The sequence below is a fragment of the Haliaeetus albicilla genome, chromosome 13, assembly GCF_947461875.1.
Source record: "Haliaeetus albicilla chromosome 13, bHalAlb1.1, whole genome shotgun sequence".
Taxonomy (NCBI): Eukaryota; Metazoa; Chordata; class Aves; order Accipitriformes; family Accipitridae; genus Haliaeetus; species Haliaeetus albicilla.
The window spans coordinates 38,158,431-38,179,367 of record NC_091495.1 but is presented as its reverse complement, the minus strand read 5'-3'; the positions used below and the strand labels follow the sequence as shown (position 1 = coordinate 38,179,367).

Sequence of the window (20,937 nt, the reverse complement as noted above, 5' to 3'; positions counted from 1 at the left end):
CTAAGAGATATTTTGAAATCCCCTAAAGAAATAGCCAAATATGCAGATAAATAATTGTTCCCATCCCCATCAAGATTCTCCCTCATCACCATATCATAAAGACTCTATATTCTATCCAGTCAGTGCAGGTATGTTTTCTGGTGTTTAGTTTTAAATGACACCAGAGACTGGTCTTCCAGCACTTCCCTGGGGAGGACATTTTACTGTACTGTTGTTATTAGTTGCAGTATTTATTATTTGTATTATAGCGGTGCCTTGAGGCTTCTACTGGGACTGGGATCCTGTTAGGCTGGATGCTGTGTATGTGCATGGTAAAAGGCAGTTTCTGCCTTAAAGAGCTCTCAGTCTAAATAGAAAGAACAGACAAAGAGTGGGAAGGCAAAGGGAAGTAGGAAAGGGTGAAATGAGGTATTGAAAGTCATAGAGGAAACTTCACAATGCAAAATACAGCTCTTTGGGGCTGACTCTTCATAACATTAGAGTTCTCAAATTAATCTGAAATATTTTTTATTATTATTTAAACCAAGAGTAGAATTGGATCCAATTGCCCATTTTCAGATTAAGGTGAGGTTTTCCACCTGGGGTGTTCTGCTAATAGAAAAGCTAACACTGACCTTTTGCTTCCAAATTAGGATAGTCAGGACAGTGACCAAGGGGAGCTCCATGTTCAAATCTCTGCTCCATTTGATTTAGGATGGTAAACTGCAGTCTGATCCAGAGAAGGTAGACATTTTAACACAAGTGTCATTTCCAGGGTTCTCTGAATATGCAATAGAGATTACTTCCACTGTGTCCAGCAGGCAGTACTTTTAAAATTACTTGGATACTAACCCTCTTGCCCCTTTATAGGGTCCTTTAAAAAGATCTGTGTTTACTGGGACATTAGCCAACTAAATATTTAAATCCCAATTATTTTTTTTTAAAAAGAAATTTGCATCTGAGATTGAGACAAGATTTGCATATGGGCTAATCAATGAAAAACATAATCAAACCATAATGCAGGGAAATTCAATAAAGTATAGTAGGATAAGACTCAGAACATACTTGGTTCAGGTCTTGCCAATATTGCTGGTGTCCTAGACTATTTTAATGAAAGATATCTTAAATTGTATTGCGCATATTAAGTCTTGTACACTTCTTCCTTTCTCTTTTTGTTTCCCCCACTGAAAATAAGCAGATCTTTATATCCAGGAGAACTTAATTAGCATCATTTAAAAAAATTTTTAAAAAGTCGTCACAAACCAGTACAACAAAACCCTAATACCTATAAAGCTCATCCAGAAGTGAATACATAAAGACCTGTTAGGATTCCTCAAGCACTTCTGAGCCCCTGCATCGATACACTTGCTTTACTAGTCATGGTTTTTCCACACATTCTTGCCTAAGGCATGACAAATTTAATGGTGTATGTTTTGCTGAATTGTTGACTCTTGTTTTTCATTCCTGCTAAGTTTCTAGTGAGGCATGAAAGAATGTTTGTGAGCAAGGCTCCATGTGTACACAACTCTGCAGTGTCTCCTTCCCTTTTGCCCTGGTGCAGTCACTTCAGCCAAGCAATGGATTAGTAGAAACTGAATTAGATTAAAAGGGAAACCAGGTTAAAGAACCAAGTTTTATCTCCCTGTTAATTGTAACTTATCTAGTGCCTGGATAATTGCTCGTAAATACCTGCTGAGTTGCCAAGCCTATGTTAAGGCTTGTCAGTCTTTAATAAATCTTAAAGACTTAAGATCCTACTCTTTGATGCTACCCATCACTTCCCAATCCAAAGGTAGGGCAAAACAAGGCAGTAATGCTGAGCGCTCCAGCTCAGCTCATCTGGCAGAATGCATCACAATCTTTATAAATGTGTGAGAAGGGCTGTGCAAGAGCTCCTGAAAAGGTCATTGGTATTTTTGGAGCGATAAATCATGGAGGGAAAGATTTGCATTTTGGCTGTATAAAATCCAGGGCTGGATTAGAGAGAGCATACTTTGCAGTAATATTTCTCTCCTGACTTGTTTTATTAGCTTCCTTTAAACATGTTACATTATTGCTTATAGAATTTCATTTACTTGGATTGGCAGCTTGATAAATATGTCTATTGGCGATGATTTGGATTGCTCTGGGCATTAATATTATTAAAACCTGTCACAAGGAAATGTCTGAAAGATGACTTACTGTAAAGATTACAGCATGAAATAAATCATACAATGGTATTTGTTACCGTTTATGGCCTCTTGGAGCCGAGTCAATCCCTTTTTATGTTGCATTATTTTTCAAGTTTTTATAGCCTTACATTATATATCGCTGTCAGAAATGAACAGATGGGGTGTCAAACACGAGCCTTCTGAATAATTCCCACCCTCGGGTTATTTGTATGAAGGACAAGTGTAAAACTGTGTTCTCAAGAAAAAGGAGATAGATAAAGGTGGAGAAAGTGTTGTTACAGTGAGCAAGATCCCTTTTGTCAGCAGGCACATTGTGCTTTTGATCACTACCTGGTATTTACGCTACAGGGTGGGGGCTCTGTGGAAAATGTAGCAGTCTGTTGGCATAGCAAAAAACCTCACAAATTAGACAAGTTTCATGTTCCTTCAGCTTTAGTTTTATTGCTAGAATGGGAGAGAGACATCGAAGGGGTGTTTCATTGATAGCCAAACCTCAGAGGGTTTGTAGAAACATGGAAAAGTGTGGATGCCTATAGGTACCTCTCAAACACTTCAGGGGTGGAATTCTAAAAGGAGTCCCTCCTTAACTACGCAAATGGCATTTCTGGAGTTTGGGATGCATAAGGAAGAAGTTGAACGGGTATTTTGGACACTGGAAGTTTATGAACTGATGTTAGGCAGGGAGCTCCTCTAGGAAGAGGCAATAATATTTTGCATTCCACTTTTTGTTGTGTTGGGAAGTCCCATTTTTCTTGCTGTGTATTTTTGAGGACTACTTGTCAGAGTCAGGGTGACAGGTTGGATGGAATGATAGTTAAGCTGATAAATACACATGCAGATAACTAGGTTTATCTGACTTCTTAAAAAAATTCAGGTGGGAGACATCATCCATGCATACTTTCCCCCAAACTTTCTCTCTTCAAATCTCCAGCCCCCAGAATCTTGTGCAGGTACACAGAATATAAATCAGCATTATTTTTGGAACATGACTCTTCTTGGTATAAATGGATCTTTAAGCACCCCAATAAATTGTTATGTCAATGCGGGCTGGCTGAATCTTGCTCGTGGAACACTGAGGTCTTATCTTCACTGAAACTTGCACAACAAATAAGACTGACAAATCATTGTGATGGAGCAGATATTTTAGTGGATTTCTGACACAGAAAACCTAGGTTCCGTGGTGTGCAAAATCTGCCCAAACTTGTTTTTTACAGACTGCATTGTCTCTTTGCGTGAAAACCAAGTCTGTTTACTGGCATTGAAAAGAGGGAAAAAGGGGTTTCACTTTTTTTTCTTTTCTTTTTTTTTTTGAAACCCCGTAATAAGCAAAAGCATGCTCCGTTTGGGCCTTTAAGTCACTGGAGCTGTTACTGGTAACTCGTAACAGGACTCTTCTTCCAAAAGTGATTTACTTCTTGGTTGAATTTTTGGATATAGGCCTCCAGTTACTTTTTTATTTTTTCCTTCCCTTCTGGAGAGTAAAATATTCAGAATACTAGAAAGATAAAGTCTCAGCCCTTGCCTGCCTTTATATATAGAATGTTTTCTTAGCTTGAGTTTGCATTCACGCTCACTGTATTTGGCACCAAAACTCCCTATGATTTTAGCCAGTCACCATTCCTTACAAATTTAGTCAGCTAATGCAAAGTTTATTCCAGCTTCTTTCTAAAGCTCTCTTCCCTTGTGTTCACATGCCTCTCTTGTTTCTCTGAGACTTACCATTAGAGATCAGCATGCCTTATCCTTTGCAGCCTCTCCCTGTATTCCTCAGTCTTTTTTTCTATATTTCACATGAAAATACAGCACCTCTCTCTTCCCCAGGCCCTTGTCCCACATCTATCATCAAGCTTGCATAAGAGTTTTAGGGATTCACATTCACCGTGCAAAGTGCTGTTGTACTGCACATTGTAACTGGAGTTGCACCCACCTGTACGTACTAATCCGATTCCACGTTATACAATAGTATAATCACTTAAAGAATTTGCATGACTGATGGTGTGACTTCTGAGTGCATAAGGATAAGTTTCATAATTAGCTTTCCCTGTGAACTTGTGCAAACCAGTCTATTTATAATTTGGTCAGCTCCTGATTTTTAATGAGGGTGCTGAGAGTGACTGAAGCCTCTGGCAGCATGCATTTCATATTTTAATTACCCACAGTAATTCTGACAATTACACCAATGTCATAAATCACATCATAATGACCCATTAAAAAAAAAAACCCACCCATATTTAATGATTGGATGGGGATTTAAGTTGAACAGATATGCAATGGCTTAACAAGAAGCCAAAATCTCCATGGAGTTTCGAAGTCTTCCAAATCTTTTCATTGAGGTATGGCTCCAGAAGGTGAAGAAACTTTGTGCAAAGTTTCTTCTACAGGCCAAGTCCTGATTTCCTCAGCAGGCGATTGCTTTTTGTGGGATGAAATCCCATTCCTATGTGCCAGGCTAGAATTGGACTTGTGCATGATTTGAGTTTCGGTGCCATTCTGGTCTCTGTCTTTGAGTCCAGGAGAATTTAGAATTACTCTTGGCAATGACGATACAGTAGTCACAAGCATCCCTGGATGTCATGCAAGCATTATGGCATTGGTTTTTAGCCAGTTAACTTGAGTTTTAGTAGGGATAGTCTGGAGGTAGAGCTCATGTATTTTCATCTTCTGGCAGATAGCTTTTGTTACACTATCCATGGTTTAATGAAGTGTAAATGTATCTATCTTGTGTGTGGTGCTTAACGCCCTTCTTACCATTAACAGTTGTTGAGGAGGGCAGTTAGTAAGGGATGGTCAACATCACACTGGTAACATAGCATTTTCTTCTCTGGTGATTTTTTGGGTGGTGTCACCATGTGCCACCTCTTACACAGACCTGAAACAACAGTGCTAGGCTAGGTCTGCAGGTAAGTCTTCTGAGGAACAGAGTCTGCACAAAGTTACCGCCAGCTCAGCCAAAAATAAGGCTGTGCTACCCAGCATAGTCTATTATTCAGCTGGGTCCTGGCTCGCTGGTTTTAGCCTTTAGTGAAAATCACTTCTATTATCCAAAATCTTGAGTAAGCCAAGTTCTGCTCTTTAGATTATTTTGCTATTAATAACGTCACAATAAGTGGGTGGAAGTAGCTAATGGCTCTAAGCCACAAATGATCCCAAATGTTCCCAGTCTCTACTCTCCTGTAAACCTTGACAGATTGGGAGTGCTTAGTAAAATATTGTAACACTCAACACGCATTTACAAGACAGAGATTTGTCCCATGACGGCTTCCAGATGTGTGAGTGTGTGCAATTTCATAATTCAAGAACAGATTCTATTGCCCTCTGCAGATCCCCCATCAGGCTGTTCATAAATGCTGCTCATAATTAAATTAACCCACTAACTATCCATGCAAATTTTGATAAGCAGTGACCAAAAAAAAAAAAAAACCCAGAAACTGTTGAGATGCTCTCAAAAATGACAACGTTGTCTTCAGAGATTATTTATCAGTATGAGAATATTTGTTTTTTCCCTTCCTGTTTGCCAAATTCTGCTTTGTCCCTTCATACATGACAACTGTTTCAAGGGTTTAATCTAATAATTAGGAGCTGAATTTTGCCACCCTTACTCAAGCTGTCTGCTGTCTTACTCTCTGGAATCACAGCAAGTCTCTATTCTGTGTGTGGGTAGCAGGATCAGGGTTTGGTTTTTAAAATATAGCCTGTGCCCAGCCCAAGTAGCAGTGGAAGAACAAAAATATGCATGTACACTTGTCCATGCCAAGGAGAAGAAGCTGCGTTTTATCTAGCCCTCCTGTGACCTTGGAAGGGGAGAAGGAGGCTTTGGCAAAGATTTCACAAGGGCTGTTATGAATAGTGAGATGTTGTTTTCTGTCAGAAACAATGGCTTATAGCTCTGACACATGAGATCTGCCTGCAGAAGTAGTATCCAGCTTCCCCACAATAACCATGCTATATTAATTTGCAAAAGTGTTGGAGTTATTACACCTGGCTTCTATCTATGGCTGAACAACATGTCCTCATATAGTAAAAGTGTTAGCTGAGAGAGGTGATTTGGATGGAGGTTGAATGCAGAAATGGAGAGCAGATAACAAAAGCAGAAAGTGTCTTTTCTTATATATCACTCTGAGGTTTCTTTAGTGAAGTAGGCCCTAATGCATCTAGATCAATGTTCAGACAGTTCAGTCCAGTTATCCAGTTACGCATTTTGAATTTCGCCAGCGCTGCTAACTCTTCAGACTTTGCCACACAGGTATCAGGAGTTCTTCTTCAGGCATCATCACGTGGAGTCCTGTTACTGGAGAATCTTGGCTCCATTTTAAAATGTGGTGTCAGGCAGTGCCTATTAGACTAGGAATCAGCCTTTCTATTTCTGTGTTGTGTAAGTCCCAATGCTACATGTCTCTTTCCATACTGTTTTCTCAGTTCAACTTAGTTTACCTTTATTGTTCATGTTTACAACTCTAAGTAAAGCAGGAGTCCCTAAACTTAGTGGGGGACTGTAAGTATTGCAGCAATATAGATGATAACTACAGACTATTTTTATTTTAGTGTATTCTGTACAACCACACTGACTTCACTGGGATTACATGTGCATTGCTTAGGGGCAGATTTGGTTCAGTGGATGTAATTAAGAAAAATTTAACTACTCATTTTTGAGATTGGTTTTACTTGTTGCCTGATGTATTTGTTAATTATTGGATGGAATACTCTAAATTATAATATTTTGCAATGACACGTAATACCTCCATGTCAATTAATTAAGCCTCATAGTTCCTTGTGAGGTAGGCAAAGCACTTTGATGCGTTGTGATTGGACTGATATAATCCATGATGATGAATAAGCCAAGTCCAGACAAGCACCGTATTCTCACAGTGTGGGCCTGGGAGTGAGAAAAGGGGCTTTGTAGCAGCCTTCACAGGCACAGGCAATTTTCATTGTGTGTGTGAAACTCCACTCCTCCCTAAAGGAAAAGGTTAACATATGTGCAGATCTGGGAGAGTGATTCAAAAAACAATAAGAGGATTCCCAAATGGGATGTGAACCGAACAGTCCACATGCCAAGTGTTAAATCATCCCCAAGGCTGCGGTACAGAGGCAAGGGAAGGACGTCAGGGCGTTTGTGCTGTTGGGCCAGGGCTTTCCAGATCCAGCTGCTGGAGCAGCCTGCCTGTGTTGCACAGATACCGATGGGTGTTTTCTCTCTGGAGACTTTTGTGCACAGATTTCTCATGTGTGTGGGTTTCTGGGGACCAATGGTGCAACTCTCCCAGGCCTTGCTTTGTCCTGAGGTGCTTTGTGAGCCTGCTTCTACCCCTGTATCTCTCTCTGGGAAAAATTTAGGACACAAAAAAAAGCTCCGATTCCTCAGGATTTGCCGCTATTCTGTATTTAGAGATCAGAAGGGAAAGCAAATGAGCACAGACCTCAGTGTGTACTCGTGACATTAAGACTCATTGTAGCCACATTTTCCCACGACAAGGAGTGGAAGAGCTGATGTCGGAAGACTGCAGGCAAGGGATTCAACAAAGCTTTTTAGGGCTTTGCAAAGGCATTATGAAGAATTTAAAGATAGCTTGTCAGCAGGAAGTTGTTGGCAGCTAACAATTTGATAAAAGGACTTCCACTCCCTGCCTTCTAATGCTATAGACAACTGTTAATCACTTATGTTAGTCCTCAAATGAAGTTTGAAACATCTTGGATGTGTCTGACCATCTTTCAGTGTAGCTGAGAGCTACGTTATCTACTTTGATTCATGGAAACATGGGTGACTGGTTTAGATTAGGTCATGGCTGTGGAAACAGGCAAAAAAGAAATGTTTTACCATGTTGTAGCACTCTCAGTTCAACTCTGGTACAGTGGACCAAACTGCCATTTTGGATGATATATAAGGTATTGAACTAGCATTACTTGCGGTATAAAACCAAATTTTTCTCCAAAATTAATGGTGGGCTATTGTTGTAATAGCCTCAGTTCGTCTGTGAGTTAGGCACAGATTGATTATACCAGTGGCTTATGCTCCTGACACAGTGGATCAGTATTTTCAAATGTTCAGCCACTAGGACTAAATTTTCAGAAATGCCCACAGTCCAAAGTACCTAGTGTACTTACCTTTTGTAATTCAGCTCCACTTGTATGGTCTTTGGTAACGTGGTCTGGTGATTTTTTTGATATTCTATTCAGTGCGATGTAAGTGGTAAGGACCTCAAATGAGAATGTGATAGAGAAAGAAGGGTAACACAGACATGGCAATGCACAGCATCATGCGAATGCAACTATTTTCTTTGCAGATTCATGCAGAGCCAACACGGATAACTGTGCACCCACAGCACAGTCAATCTGTGACCCAGATAACCTGCTAACAGCTGTAGTGACTGTAGCTCAATCAGAGACTATTTCTATCTCTCTCTTGGGGCACTAGAGCATGTCAGTTCCAGTGCCTTCATCCTCAAGCTCCTTAGAGTCCAGTGCAGGATGATTTACGAGTCTCTCAGGAAAATCAGATTTCCCTAAGAATCGTGTAACTTGCAAAGTATATGGCAGAAGGAACCTTTAACTAAAGAATGGCTTGTTACATCAGAATGTTCTTGGCCTTGGCAAGGTGGATGCTGTTACGATGAAGTGAGTTTCCTGCTGTCTTTTGCCTCCATCTCCCACTTTAGGGATCCAACAAGTATTTCCTCCAAGGCGTATATATTTCCCATAATATTAGAATGAGGAGTTGTCATTTCTGACAGGTTGTGTATATAGATGATGGCTTTATTATGATGGAGATGCATACATTGATTGATTGGTAAATCTGAGTCAAGTAAGAGAGCTTGTGAGAAGATAGTCTCTTACTTGCCAAAATACCATTTAATCACTGGCCTAATGATTCGTTATCTGAGGAGGAGATGTGTGGCTAATAGATGCAATTGTTTGCAGTTAGCACAGGGCTGCATAGAGACACTGCAGAGATTTAAAGGAGTACATGCATCCCTTTCTCTCCAGTTTGGTACTAGCTTGCTAAATTCAGGAGAGTTAGTTTGAAGCCTCTCCCTGCCCCTTGTCAGAGATGCAAAACGACCTTTCATTTTGCTGAAGGCTGGGTAATTCAAAGCTGATCAAAAGATGTTTCATGCAACATGTTGTTTGCCTGTGAAACTTCTTGCTGCAAATGCTGCTGAGAGCAAGAACTATGCAAGTGACAGAAGAGAGCAACAGGGATAGGTATTGTAGTGGTTTTGTCTATGCTTTGTGAACTTCTAGAGATTGACAGACTTCAGCTAAAGGGCCTGGAAAAAGATTGGAAGTCTCATGGCTTGGTACCACCAGTCTGTAAGAGGAGCAGAGCTGTCGTGAGCTGTTTGCTACCTGGAGCACACTGCTTTCTGTTTGCCCACTGCTTTCTGTTTGCCCTTCCTTTCTTTTCCCCCAGGTTGCTTCCAGCTGCCAGTGCCTGCTGCTCTTGCCTCCTCTTGAGCTGCAGTAGTGCAGCAGCTAGTGCATACAGATTTGTTTCTACCTCTTTGTTGCCTTTCTTGCCTGAAGGAAAGATTTTTTCTATGCTTTCCTCCATCAGGCATAGCTTGTGCCTTGCTTTGCATTATCTGCTACTTGTCCACATTAAAGGTTAGATGGTGCTTGAGTTGGATCTGCTGTAGGCCATCCCTTTCTCCCTTATCCTGCAGTAGTGTGGAGGGAACAGAGATAGGAGACACTGCAGAACTGGAAAGGACCAGCTTCCAGATTTGGCTTTACAATCAAGCCCAGCATGTTGCAAGTGTTTTGCAGAGGACACTGGCGAGCAACTGGGCAAAAGTCGGTCATTACAGTTTATGTCCATGCTATTAGTAGATCCTTGAGGCTTTTACATCTTGTGTTGGTTTTAAGATAGGTGAACATTTATAAAACTTGGAAATATATTAATTTAGAAGAACAGGGTAACCTGTTCTAATACGATCAGTCCTGGGATTTGTTATTAATCCCTTAGTCTAAGACTGGGAAGCTAGCAGAAACTGCAAAAAAGTTCCAGCCTGGTCTTCGAATTCTCATGTGGAATGGGAAAGACTCTGTAGCTATGCTGCAGTTACTTAAATGACTGTAACTTTTAACTAGTTATCATGAGTATGAGTTAATTGTATAGCTATGGCATCGTGGAGTTTGGCACAAGCTGCAAACCCCCCAGCCACATTTGCAAAAATGGCGCAAATTCTCAGGTTCCTTACTGCTGTGCTAAGAAGTGCTAAATCCAGTACCAGCATAAGCTGGTCTGTACAGGGCACAGTTAGATCCACCTTGCAGGCCTCATACTGAATGACACCTTCCTCTAGCAAAATCCCCCCTCTCCTTTCTGTTAATCACACCTTACCCGATACTGCATGGACAAGATAAGGACAAATTGGACATGAAAAAGCATGTCAGGACCAAACACTTCTCTGGTCATACAGCTCTACTAAGGCTGTTGTGTTCAGTATGTATTATAATCCTAGATGGCAAGTTTCAGTTATCATTGTGATTTCAGTTACAGAGTGATTAAATAAACTTTGCTCTTGAGCCAACTGTTCAAGGCTGACTCTAGCTACAGTAAAGCTAGAGAGATGGTGCTGAGCAAATGGTTTATCCAACAGATTCCAGGTCTTTTTCTGTCCATGCCTGGGCCACGAGGAGACGTGTGAACAACCGTTTGTTGTTCGACTTGACTTCCCCAACAATTCTGTTTTGTAGCAGTCCTTTGAAACAGTTTGATGTTCAGAGCAGCATCTGATTGAATGGCTCTTGTTTCACGTGGTCTTGTTGCTGCTTCTGAACTAACATAATGCTCGCAAACACAGGTACATATCTGAAATTCGCCTCTAAGAATATCCTGCAATATGGGCCTAATTTAAAGTCCCTGAAGACAAGGGGAAAATTCCTGCTGACTTCTTTTTGCTCTTAATCAAGACCATGTTTATATAAATATTGCTTCAATGAATGTCCCCACTGAAGAACTCGTATAATCCTAGGGACCTAGTCCAAACAGCTATAAACATCACAACTAATACAATAATTCAAGGAAACACTTCACAGTATATTTTTCCTTATGTTTGTCTCAGCTGACATAGACAGAGGAATTCCTGCACCACACAACTCTTTCCCCCCATACTGTCATGGTTAATGTGTGACTCGTACATCCTAATTTTTCCTTGCTACTATGAGACATGAAAGCTATGATGTAGATAAAGAGGGCATCTCGGTAGCAGCTGGAGATGCAATCTCAACTTGGGTAAACTGTAGCTGCAGCTGCTGAGAGGTTGTTCTGTAGCTAAGAAGTTTCTCTTTCTGTTTTAGGGGGTTTGATGGCCAAGAAGAGGAGAACAGCAGAGTCATCCTAGATTTAACAGGAATGTTCCACTGGTGTGATGCTGTTCCACTGCAGGAGGCTCTTCTGGTAGGTGTAGGGTATTTGCTTTTGGGATCCTCACGTCTTCCTCCTTGTTCTCCTAGCAATAAGCTGGAGCTTCAATGCATTGATCTGGATGGAGGGCACAGCAGTCTCTAATTTACTGCTGTTTACTTACCAATGTTATTTTAGCCAATTTCTAACTTTGATTTCATATGCAAAGGTAAGAGACAGACCCTGCCCTGGAGGGGAGAGACTTAGGGTTTACCATTACCCCCTTTTTCAGGAGTAAGCTGCAGATAAAGTGTCTTGACCAGGGTCGCATAGAGACTCTGTTGCAGTGGTGGGAGCTGAAGGCTCATTCCGTGGCCATATTCCCTTTTAATTTAGGTGGTAACCTGGGAACAGAGAAAGATCTCCAAGGTAACAAGGGATCAGTAATGCCTTCCGTGTTCATCTAAAGCAGGGCAGGCACCCTATCTCAGGAGTGGATCTCAACAGATGGACAGAAGGTCTGGTTGACGTCTATTTTATGTTAAAATTTTGTATGTTGTGTTTCCAGACCCCTGTGTCTGTGACATTATTGATCTGGATATCTGTGAGACAGTTTGGTTTATTTATTTAATGTGTCTAATCTGTAAAAGAACAAATCCCATCTAGAAATGGCAGGTTGTGCTCAGAGCTGCCAGAGAGCTGAGAGTAGGCAACCAAATCTTGCAATGAGGTGATCAAAGATTTCATCAAAAATACAGAATGTTCAAGCTGTTCTGCCAGCTGGGAGACTTGTAGCAGGCTGGAATTCATGCTGCTTGAAATGCTGCAGCTTCCTTCCAAGCAAATAAAAGGACCCTATTGCCCAGCAACCTCCAAAATAGGATTAGTCATTACAAATGGGCAAATATCCCAATAGGACTGGAAGCTCAGCTCTGTGAATTGAAGAGTGATGTTTTGAAAAGATCTTACAGGCGGGTTACATGAGGAAAAAAGCTTACAACTGCTAGTGTGTCCTAACTCCCCATGTGCCACTTCTGTTTTGTACTGAGTGTTTTTGTGTAGCTAAGCTAGACCGTGCAAGGGGCTCTTAATGAGGATTAAGAATGTCCACAGAGGAAGTTAGTGCATATTGAACTTCATGTTCATGCAGTATCTTCCTTTGCAATCACGTTTCTGGGACAGGCAAGCCCTCAAAGGCCTGGGAGTCTAAGATGTGTTTTGGGGAGTGAGCTAGGTGCTTGACAAAATCCCAGACTGTGCTTTGGGTTTTTAAAAGCTACATTTTTAAAGTTGTTTAGGTGCTTAAATGTGCAAGTATACTCCTATGGAATTTGTTGTAACACTTCAGCATTTCATTCTGTTTGGAAGCCATGGACAGCTAGATGGATATACTTCACAGAATTTTCTCCTTGATGTCCATGCAAAACACAGGACATCTAAACACATATCAAAATATGGTCCTCTGGCTTTTACATAAGGTATACATTATTAAATAATTTAAATGTTTTTTTTTATATTTTAACCATCAGTCTGATACAGCATAAATGTTTGAGAATGTAATTTTTTTTTTTTTTTAACTTGACCTCAGTAATAAAGTAATAAATATCAGATAGGGCCAGCTTCTTGGCTCAAGGTTGGAAGGAAGGCCTAAGTCCATAGTGTCTTCAGAATGGCTTACCTGTCCCTGCTGCTCATTCACTATACTGACTGCTCCTGTTGGTCTTGTAATTGTGCATTTCCTCTGCAGATTTCAGCAGTAATAGTTTTTCCAATTGTTCCTATAAAATAAGCTATAAAATAGATTGTGTTTTTAATTGTTTAGCTTCATTCAGCAGACTAATCGTTGGACTTGAGGCATGTTACATTAAATACAGCTAAAGGTTTCATTATTCAATTTAAACTAATCTAATTAGTTAGAGACAATCATTTAATTTGGTTATGATTCTAATCTCTCATCAGGAAACTTCTCCCTGACAAAGTCCCTTGTTTCTCTTTGGAAAAAAACTGCCAAGGAGTGAACGTTGCAGGGATATACTGATCCCACAGTTTCTGGTTGGTTAAAATGGACATTAATGCAATGGCTCTGGCAAGCCTGGTTGGCTGACTTGGCCACGCTACCTACCAACCGTGAGGCACCACACTAAGCAATACCCACTCCCCAGTATATTTTCCCAGACTAATTAGCTCACTTGAAAAATATCATCAATTATCCAGAAAGAAAACACCAGGCCAAAGTTGTTATTAAGCTCCTGGTATTAAACTAGTATTGTTGCCTTGTTCTACATTTTTGATGTTTTATGCCAACATATATGAATTTTTCACTGCTGTAGGATAGATTTGGAATCCAAATACTTAAGGGGACATACTTCTTTTTATATATAGTCTCATTCTACCCATAGATGTTACGTAGCTAAGAAGTGGTTTAAGTCTTTCTAACTGAAGAGAAAAATCTAAAATAAACCTAGTATCTGATTTAGCAAAATTCTGTTTTAAATTTAGAATTGCAAGGACCAAGCAGCACCAAACCTGAAGGATCATATTTTGGTCTGCGTCTTTGGTGATGGAAACTCACCACTGATTGGGCTGCAGGACTTCGTGATGCCTTTAAGAGCTAGTAACTTCATTTACCATGAGTTGAAAGACATTGTTTTTCTCGGGTCTTTGGAATATCTGCAAAGAGAATGGAAATTTATTCAGAACTTTCCAAAGCTGTGGTTATTCTCAGTAAGAATTTTTTGCATATTCTCTTTTCTTCTTCCTTCCTTTCTCTAGCTCTCATGCACATTTCTAAATACATTTTAAAACTTCTTGATGATAGCACAATTCAGATTCAAAAAGGACCAAAATTATCCCAGGCTCTAGACTTGAGCTTGAATCCAAGATGTTTTTGAAAAACTTTCCCTTCTTAAATATTTATTTTCTTCTGGGGGAGTCTTGGTACTCTCTGGTTTCCTGCAGAAGCCCTGAGAAGCTAATCCTGATTGTCAGAGAAGAAAATTCACAGGTCTAGACTTGCAATTTATTGGACGCTTCCCCATTTCCAAAGTTGCTCAAATTTTGAAGATGTTTCCAAAATGCATTTGTGCCAGCTGAGTTTGAAACAAATTTAATGTTCACCTTTCACCCTTAAAGATCCTCCATGTTCAGCTTGCTCACAGTTGATCAGGAGAAATCCTGATCACTATTTCTTTGGTTTTATCAGGGTAGCGCGCTCTCCTGTGCAGATCTGAGGGCAGTTAATGTCCAGGATTGTGCTGCATGTGCCATTCTGTCTTCCAACATCACTGCATCAAGCAGTCCTTCCCTGGTGGACACAGAAAGCATCCTCGCCACTCTGAACATTCGATCCATGCAGGGTAAGTCCAGCTCAGCCCCCCTAGGTAAGCATGCTTCCTTTTGCCTGTAAGCATGCTGATGCAACAAAAATGGAAGCTGAAGGAGGGGAGAATGAAGGGGTCACTTGTCACTAGTCTGAGCCACAGCCTGTCTCTTCTGAATATAAATATATAAGTTAAAAGGGCCAGAAGTCCATTTTAGCATAGCCAGCTGTACAGCCTAGTCCAGTTTCTGTAGCTACAGGTATGCGAAGGAAGGAGTGATAAGCCAGCATTGCTCCTGGAAATATGCCAGTTCCTCCTGCAAATTCTGAGTGAAGCTTCAGGGTTTCCTGTAAAGAGACCATGGCTGGAGGGTAAATGGTAACCAGTGTTGGTAACTGCTGTATTATTTGCAAAAGCACGTGTGAGTGGAGGCCCCTTCCATCCTTCAAAAAGAGAAAAACAATACCTTTCCCATGAGGCTTGATAGGGTGGGTGCTCTGTTCCCAGACAACAGAGCTTGTAGCTCAGAAATGCAATGGAAGCAAAAACGACTTCAGCCCAGCAGAGTATTTATTGCGTCTCTTCCTCCCTTAATTTGGCGAAGGAGCTAAGATTTGTCTTCCTCTTGAGAATGTGGAGTATTAATTAACTGAAGACGGGCTGAGAAATGGATGGCTCTCCTAAGTGTTTTCCCTATACTTTATTATCATTCTAGGCTTTTAAAACAATGGCTGTGCCAAAGAAAAGATTAGAGTGAGGCAGAGACGGGTTTTTTTAATAACTAGACTATATCAATATACAGTGTATACAATCAGAAGACAAATTATTTATAAGGTATATTTGAGTAAGAGGTAATTGTGACTTGAATAGATTACTCTTATCTAATGTATTTATTGCTACATAAATATAAGGATGTATGGAACTATTGATTGTATATAGAGAGGAAGTAAATAGTATGTACTTTTATATATATAATTTACGTATCTCTATCTATAGTGACAGATATAGATACTGTACCTACCGCATCCTTATACCTATATATGGAAAAGAGAGAGACTCAGAGCAAAAAGGATATTTCATCCTATCAATCACTGTCCTACTCCTCTCCAGTGTTTTTTGTTTTATCACTCAAAATTGTAGTACATGGAGTGCAGAACTCTGAACTACAGTGTGCGTATGGAAAATAGAAATGTGAGCATCTGTTCATCAAAACCTTCCCCAGGTGCCTTGCAGAGTTCATAGTGTTTCTCTTTGAGCTGGTAGCTTTTGGCTTGCATTGTCTCCTTCCAGCAGAAGACCTCAGAGACCTAATGCTGACATAGGTGTGATCAGTTGCGTAAGCTGAGGCATGGCTTGTTAGGCAATTTACCAGGCGTATCATTGTCAGAACCATCACCGCTTTCATACTCAGAGGGGTTTTTTGGGTTTTTTTTAATCCACAAGCATATATTTTTCCCCCATTTCCCTTGCGAAGATGGGCATGTGTTGACTTGCATCAGAAAAATGGGTCTTGCAGATTTAAATCTGTTCAGCATCCTTGCTATCAGGAGAGATAGGAGAAAACTTTATTCAATCTTACTGGAACAAACACAATCAAGTTCTGTAGTTACAAGGTCCCCGAGAACAGTACCAAAAGGATTTCTGAACACAGAATGCAGAAAGAGGCTAATAGAACAGTTAGAACAGAGACATGCAGGCACAAGGGTTTTTGTGTATTACAGCTAACACTGTGTTTCAGCACATCAGAACCAGACCAAATACACAACACCTTCTTTCAGGTATGAGCAGAAATCAGGATAGCTTGGTACTCTGTCAAGAACCTAGGTAAAGTATGGTGTAGACATTAGAACAGGGGAATGGAAATCAGTGTTTCTGGGTTTCTTTTCTGGCTTTGAGAAGGGGTAGGATCAAGCAAGGATCATGGTGTCAAAGCTGCTTCTTTTCACTTACTCCTTTGCTGTGCATCCCTGGCAGCTACTAGAGGCATGCTGTACCTCAGCATAGAGCCCCATAACAATATTTATTTCCCAGGCTTGTTTAAAGCCAGATAAATTCAAGCTCACAATGTAGCAATACACAAATGTAAATTATTCTTGTTATTACCCATTACTGTGATCAGTTATTTCTGAAAGATTGATTCAAACTAGAGATGATAGATTCTATCACCATTTACTATAATAGCATTGTCTTACTCTAGTTGACAAAATACTGTGTTTCTAAACCCACCCTTATTTATCCGTTTTAGGTATTTCACTTTGCATATTTATAAGGCACCTATTGCCTAGCTCAGATGTTAGTGAATTGTCGCTCCATAAGCTGACTACAATTCCAGTCTAATAAATCTTTGGCTACTCAGTTAAGGCTATTCCTCAGATTTACGGTGTTTTCTGCAGACAGAAAAGCAGTGTTCAGTTACAGGATGTCATCATCAATGAATAAAGATATATTTGCAAAATAAGGCTAAGACACAAGTTTCACTTCTTCAAGTCAGCCATTAAATCTGCTAGTGTAAAAATAAGTTCTCTCTCCTTAGAGTTTCATTAGATGTGTTGCGAAAAAAAGCCAGCCCGTTTTCTTCTTTGATGCCATAGTTATTTATAATTATAGGACCAAAATCTTAAGTTAGGATTCTCATACCAGAGGCTCCTTCAGATTCAACTGCAAGATTAAGGCTATGTCTTACAATCTTTGTCTTTGCTTCTGAAGGTCTCTAGACACATTACAGATGTGTGTTCCTGTAGGATAGTAAATTACTCATAGGTTGTTGCCACCAAGTTTTGGATCAAGGTGCCCAGAGTGGAAACAGAATGTACATGTCCCCACTCCCACTGTTTCAGTCTCTGCTCTCCCTCCTGCCATTGTTATTTTATAGGAATTCATCTCTGAGAAAACAAAGTTTTCACTGATAAAAAAGTACGGCAGTCCTCTGGGTCACAACCTAGTTTTTTGAAGGAGAAGGGTAAAGTTACATTCAAAACTTGCATCCAAGAAACCTAGCCTCAGTTAATGTTAGTAGTCAGGAGAGAAAGCAGGTAGGAAAAGATAGAAGAATAGTTGGGAGAGCTTTCTAAAGCAAGATGATTATGCAACTATTACCTGATTTAAAAAGGAAAGGCAGAGGCTGATGCTTCTCATTTAGTAGTTGCCATTGCTGGTGGGACAGCAGATGACTCTGCTGGATATCCAGCTACCCTGCCCATCCAAATGCTTTCTTATCCCGAGCTTTGCTGTACACAAAGCTATAGCATTTTGCATCCTAACCATAGTGGAAAACAGTTATTTGGATGGAAGGCCCTGAGTTCCCTTAACAGTTCAGGTCCTTTGGTAAGCATTGCAGCAGGCATAGTCTCAGTTTGGAGATTGTAACAAAGCCCAAATCAATTGCATTTCCTGTGGTTTTAGATTTTGCTGTGAGCATTTCACACCCAACAAACGCAGGCCTGTTCTGCACATTACCTCTCTCATGGGGTAGAGAATTAGACAGGTCTTAGAGAACCAGACCCACACAGAGGTAAACATTACTTACACTTGCAAGAATGAGCATTTACTAGGGTCACTGCTGATGCCAAGGACTACTAGTCTTTCCCATGGAAAAATTTAGGTTTTCCAGTAATGCTGTAATTATCACCCTGTCATGTCACAAAGCAAACAGGTTGGCAAACCTAGGTACCGAACTAAATAATCTGTGGCATAATCTAAACATATAATGGTAATTAAATCTGACAACTTAATAAGATACTGAAATTCAAATGTACAGTAGTAATCTACAATTAAGTAATCTTTTGTAATAGCACCCTGCCAGTTTGTAAAATTCCAGGTAGAGTGCTGTGTACTGTTTCATAGCAAAAATATTGACATAAGGAAAAGGTATCCAGGCAATGATCAGACATATATTCATATCAACCAGTACAGTACATGGAAGGGTACAATAAAGGCAGTGATTCATTTCAGGTGTTTAGTTGCTGCCACTAGCATGCATTCAGAGATGCCTTGCTATATTTGGGAAGGACTTTTTCTACTGTTTTGAGGGATCGTGGTGCCTGACATCTCTCATGACGTTTTTGGCAGTCCATTGCCTAACCTCAGAGATGGTTGATTAGAGCAATGGTCCATCTAGGACCCTTTTAGGGTCTCTGATCTCCAATGTTCACATGCTCCTCTGAGCAGAGAGGATCCGTTATACAGTATCTGAACTGGAAGAAGTTCCACATCTAGCAAAATCTTCAGTGGAGTTTAGATTCCATCATTTTGGCTTTGATACTATCTTGTGCAATAAGTAGTAGTATTCAAACTCAGTTACCCAGATACTGTGCTAGGTAGCAAAGGAAGAATTTAGACGTAATGGTAAGGGAGACAAGATTGGATGTGATCAAAACACAGAAAGCAGACTTCACATTGGGACTGATTCCACTAAATCAGCTAGCTGGTGAGGACTGGGAAGAAATAAAGACACATGCTTCTAGGAACTTCTGGATTTCTCTTTTAAGTCTTTTTGGTTGCCAGGTTTTAAAAAAATTATGGTATATGCTTTTGCCTTCATTCCTACAGCATGTCCCATCTATTTATGTACAGCCTTCTCGAAGGGGAAGGAAAAAACACAACCCCCTCCCTCAGAAGACCTCTGAGTGCAAATTGGCTTAGTGGGGGCTTTGCGCCAAACAACACTGTAACCAGCACTGCTGTTCCACAGAGGGTAATTATATTTTAGTTATGATGTCAATAAGCAGCTCCCAGGAGAGCTTTTCTTTTTTAATCCTTTGAAGCTCTGAGTGAATAAAGTGAGCCTTGGAAAAGCAAACCAAGGCAAGAAACTTTCTAAATATAGGAAATGCTTTGGGATTTTTGCATGACAATGACATTTTTAGGCATAGGTATGAGATTTCCTGCATTTGTCAGTCTGAGCCATCGTGCCTTGGTTTCTTTCTTCTTTAGGTTTTTTTTTTTCCATTTCTGCTTCTGCTAACTTCCCTCTCTCCTCATGTTGTTATTGACTGTTTCTACAGATGCTGTTTTCAGAGCAAGAGCATTGGGGAATCAATCACAGCCATGTTATAAAAGGATCCCCATCACTACAGAGCTGAGTAAGTTATTCTTTAGGAACAAATTTCACAGAAGCAATATGCATGCTGCATTATTTATTTACCCCAGGCCCTTTTTAGAATTCACAGGCAGAAAGCGACAAGCACTACATGTCCAAGGAACATTAAAAGGTTTGACTTAGATGTTAATTCACTGGCTTTGAAGGAGTCAGGATGGTTTATCAGGAGAATAAATATAACAAAGTGTTACAAAGGTCTCTGTGTGTAGCAAAACTCCAAAGCATCCATTTAGGAGAAAGATAATGTCCTTGGTTTTTTTTCTACTGGAGTGGATCTCAGGAGATCTGAGTTCTAGTCACACAGCCTGCATTCATCCCACCTATCCTAACATACTTCACTAAGGTAGATAAATCAGAAGTGTATTTGCCTGGTTTACCCTTGTTTTCAGTGGAGAAAGAGGCACCGCCAAAGGCAGTTCTGCCCAGATGAAATCTAACTTGCCCTTTGGCCATGCTTTCCTCTCTCTGATGATTTTAGAAAACGCTGAGACTGTATGCCCAGTTTTCATCCCACAACAAAATGGGGTGAATCAAGGCCTAATTCTCTCTGTTCCAACCCTCCCTTTTCTGAAACACTGGTGATGGTTCCCTCCTCCTCTTCTGGATTATGGGGGTAGCTGCAGCCTTCCTCAATTGTACAAGTGGCTGTGAAAGAACAGAGCCTGTTCCAAACAATCTGCAGTACAAGGCATTGTGCAATGACTGCTTGGGGTACAGTACTTGGATGGGTCCGTGCACATGCCGAAGTGGACAGAGTGCAGGCATTTTACTCCAGAGCCCAAACACCTTTGTCCTTATTCCACAAGGCTCAGCCTCTCTAGCCTACGTTCATAACTGAAGTAACTCAGGGGGTTCTTTCATGCTGCTTTTGGCTATCGTTGTCTTCATCTCCTGATGGTTACAAACTGGATCTTTTAATTAGGAACATGTACACTGATTAAATGATTACTAGTAACATAGCAGTCAGTGTCACACCAGAGTGGTGTGGCTGGGCTGCCAGTCCCGAGGGACATGGATGTTTAT

General features: G+C 40.5%; 1 protein-coding gene across 1 annotated transcript in view; it reads left to right on the top strand.

Annotated features, from left to right (window-relative positions):
• KCNU1 (potassium calcium-activated channel subfamily U member 1) overlaps window positions 1–20,937 on the top strand; it is a 66,455-nt gene that overhangs the window by 19,888 nt on the left and 25,630 nt on the right. The window contains exons 18-21 of the mRNA XM_069799635.1: window positions 11,451–11,550; window positions 13,996–14,220; window positions 14,699–14,852; window positions 19,820–19,897. Coding sequence (XP_069655736.1) covers window positions 11,451–11,550; window positions 13,996–14,220; window positions 14,699–14,852; window positions 19,820–19,897 — 557 coding nt within the window. The remainder of the gene's footprint in view (window positions 1–11,450; window positions 11,551–13,995; window positions 14,221–14,698; window positions 14,853–19,819; window positions 19,898–20,937) is intronic.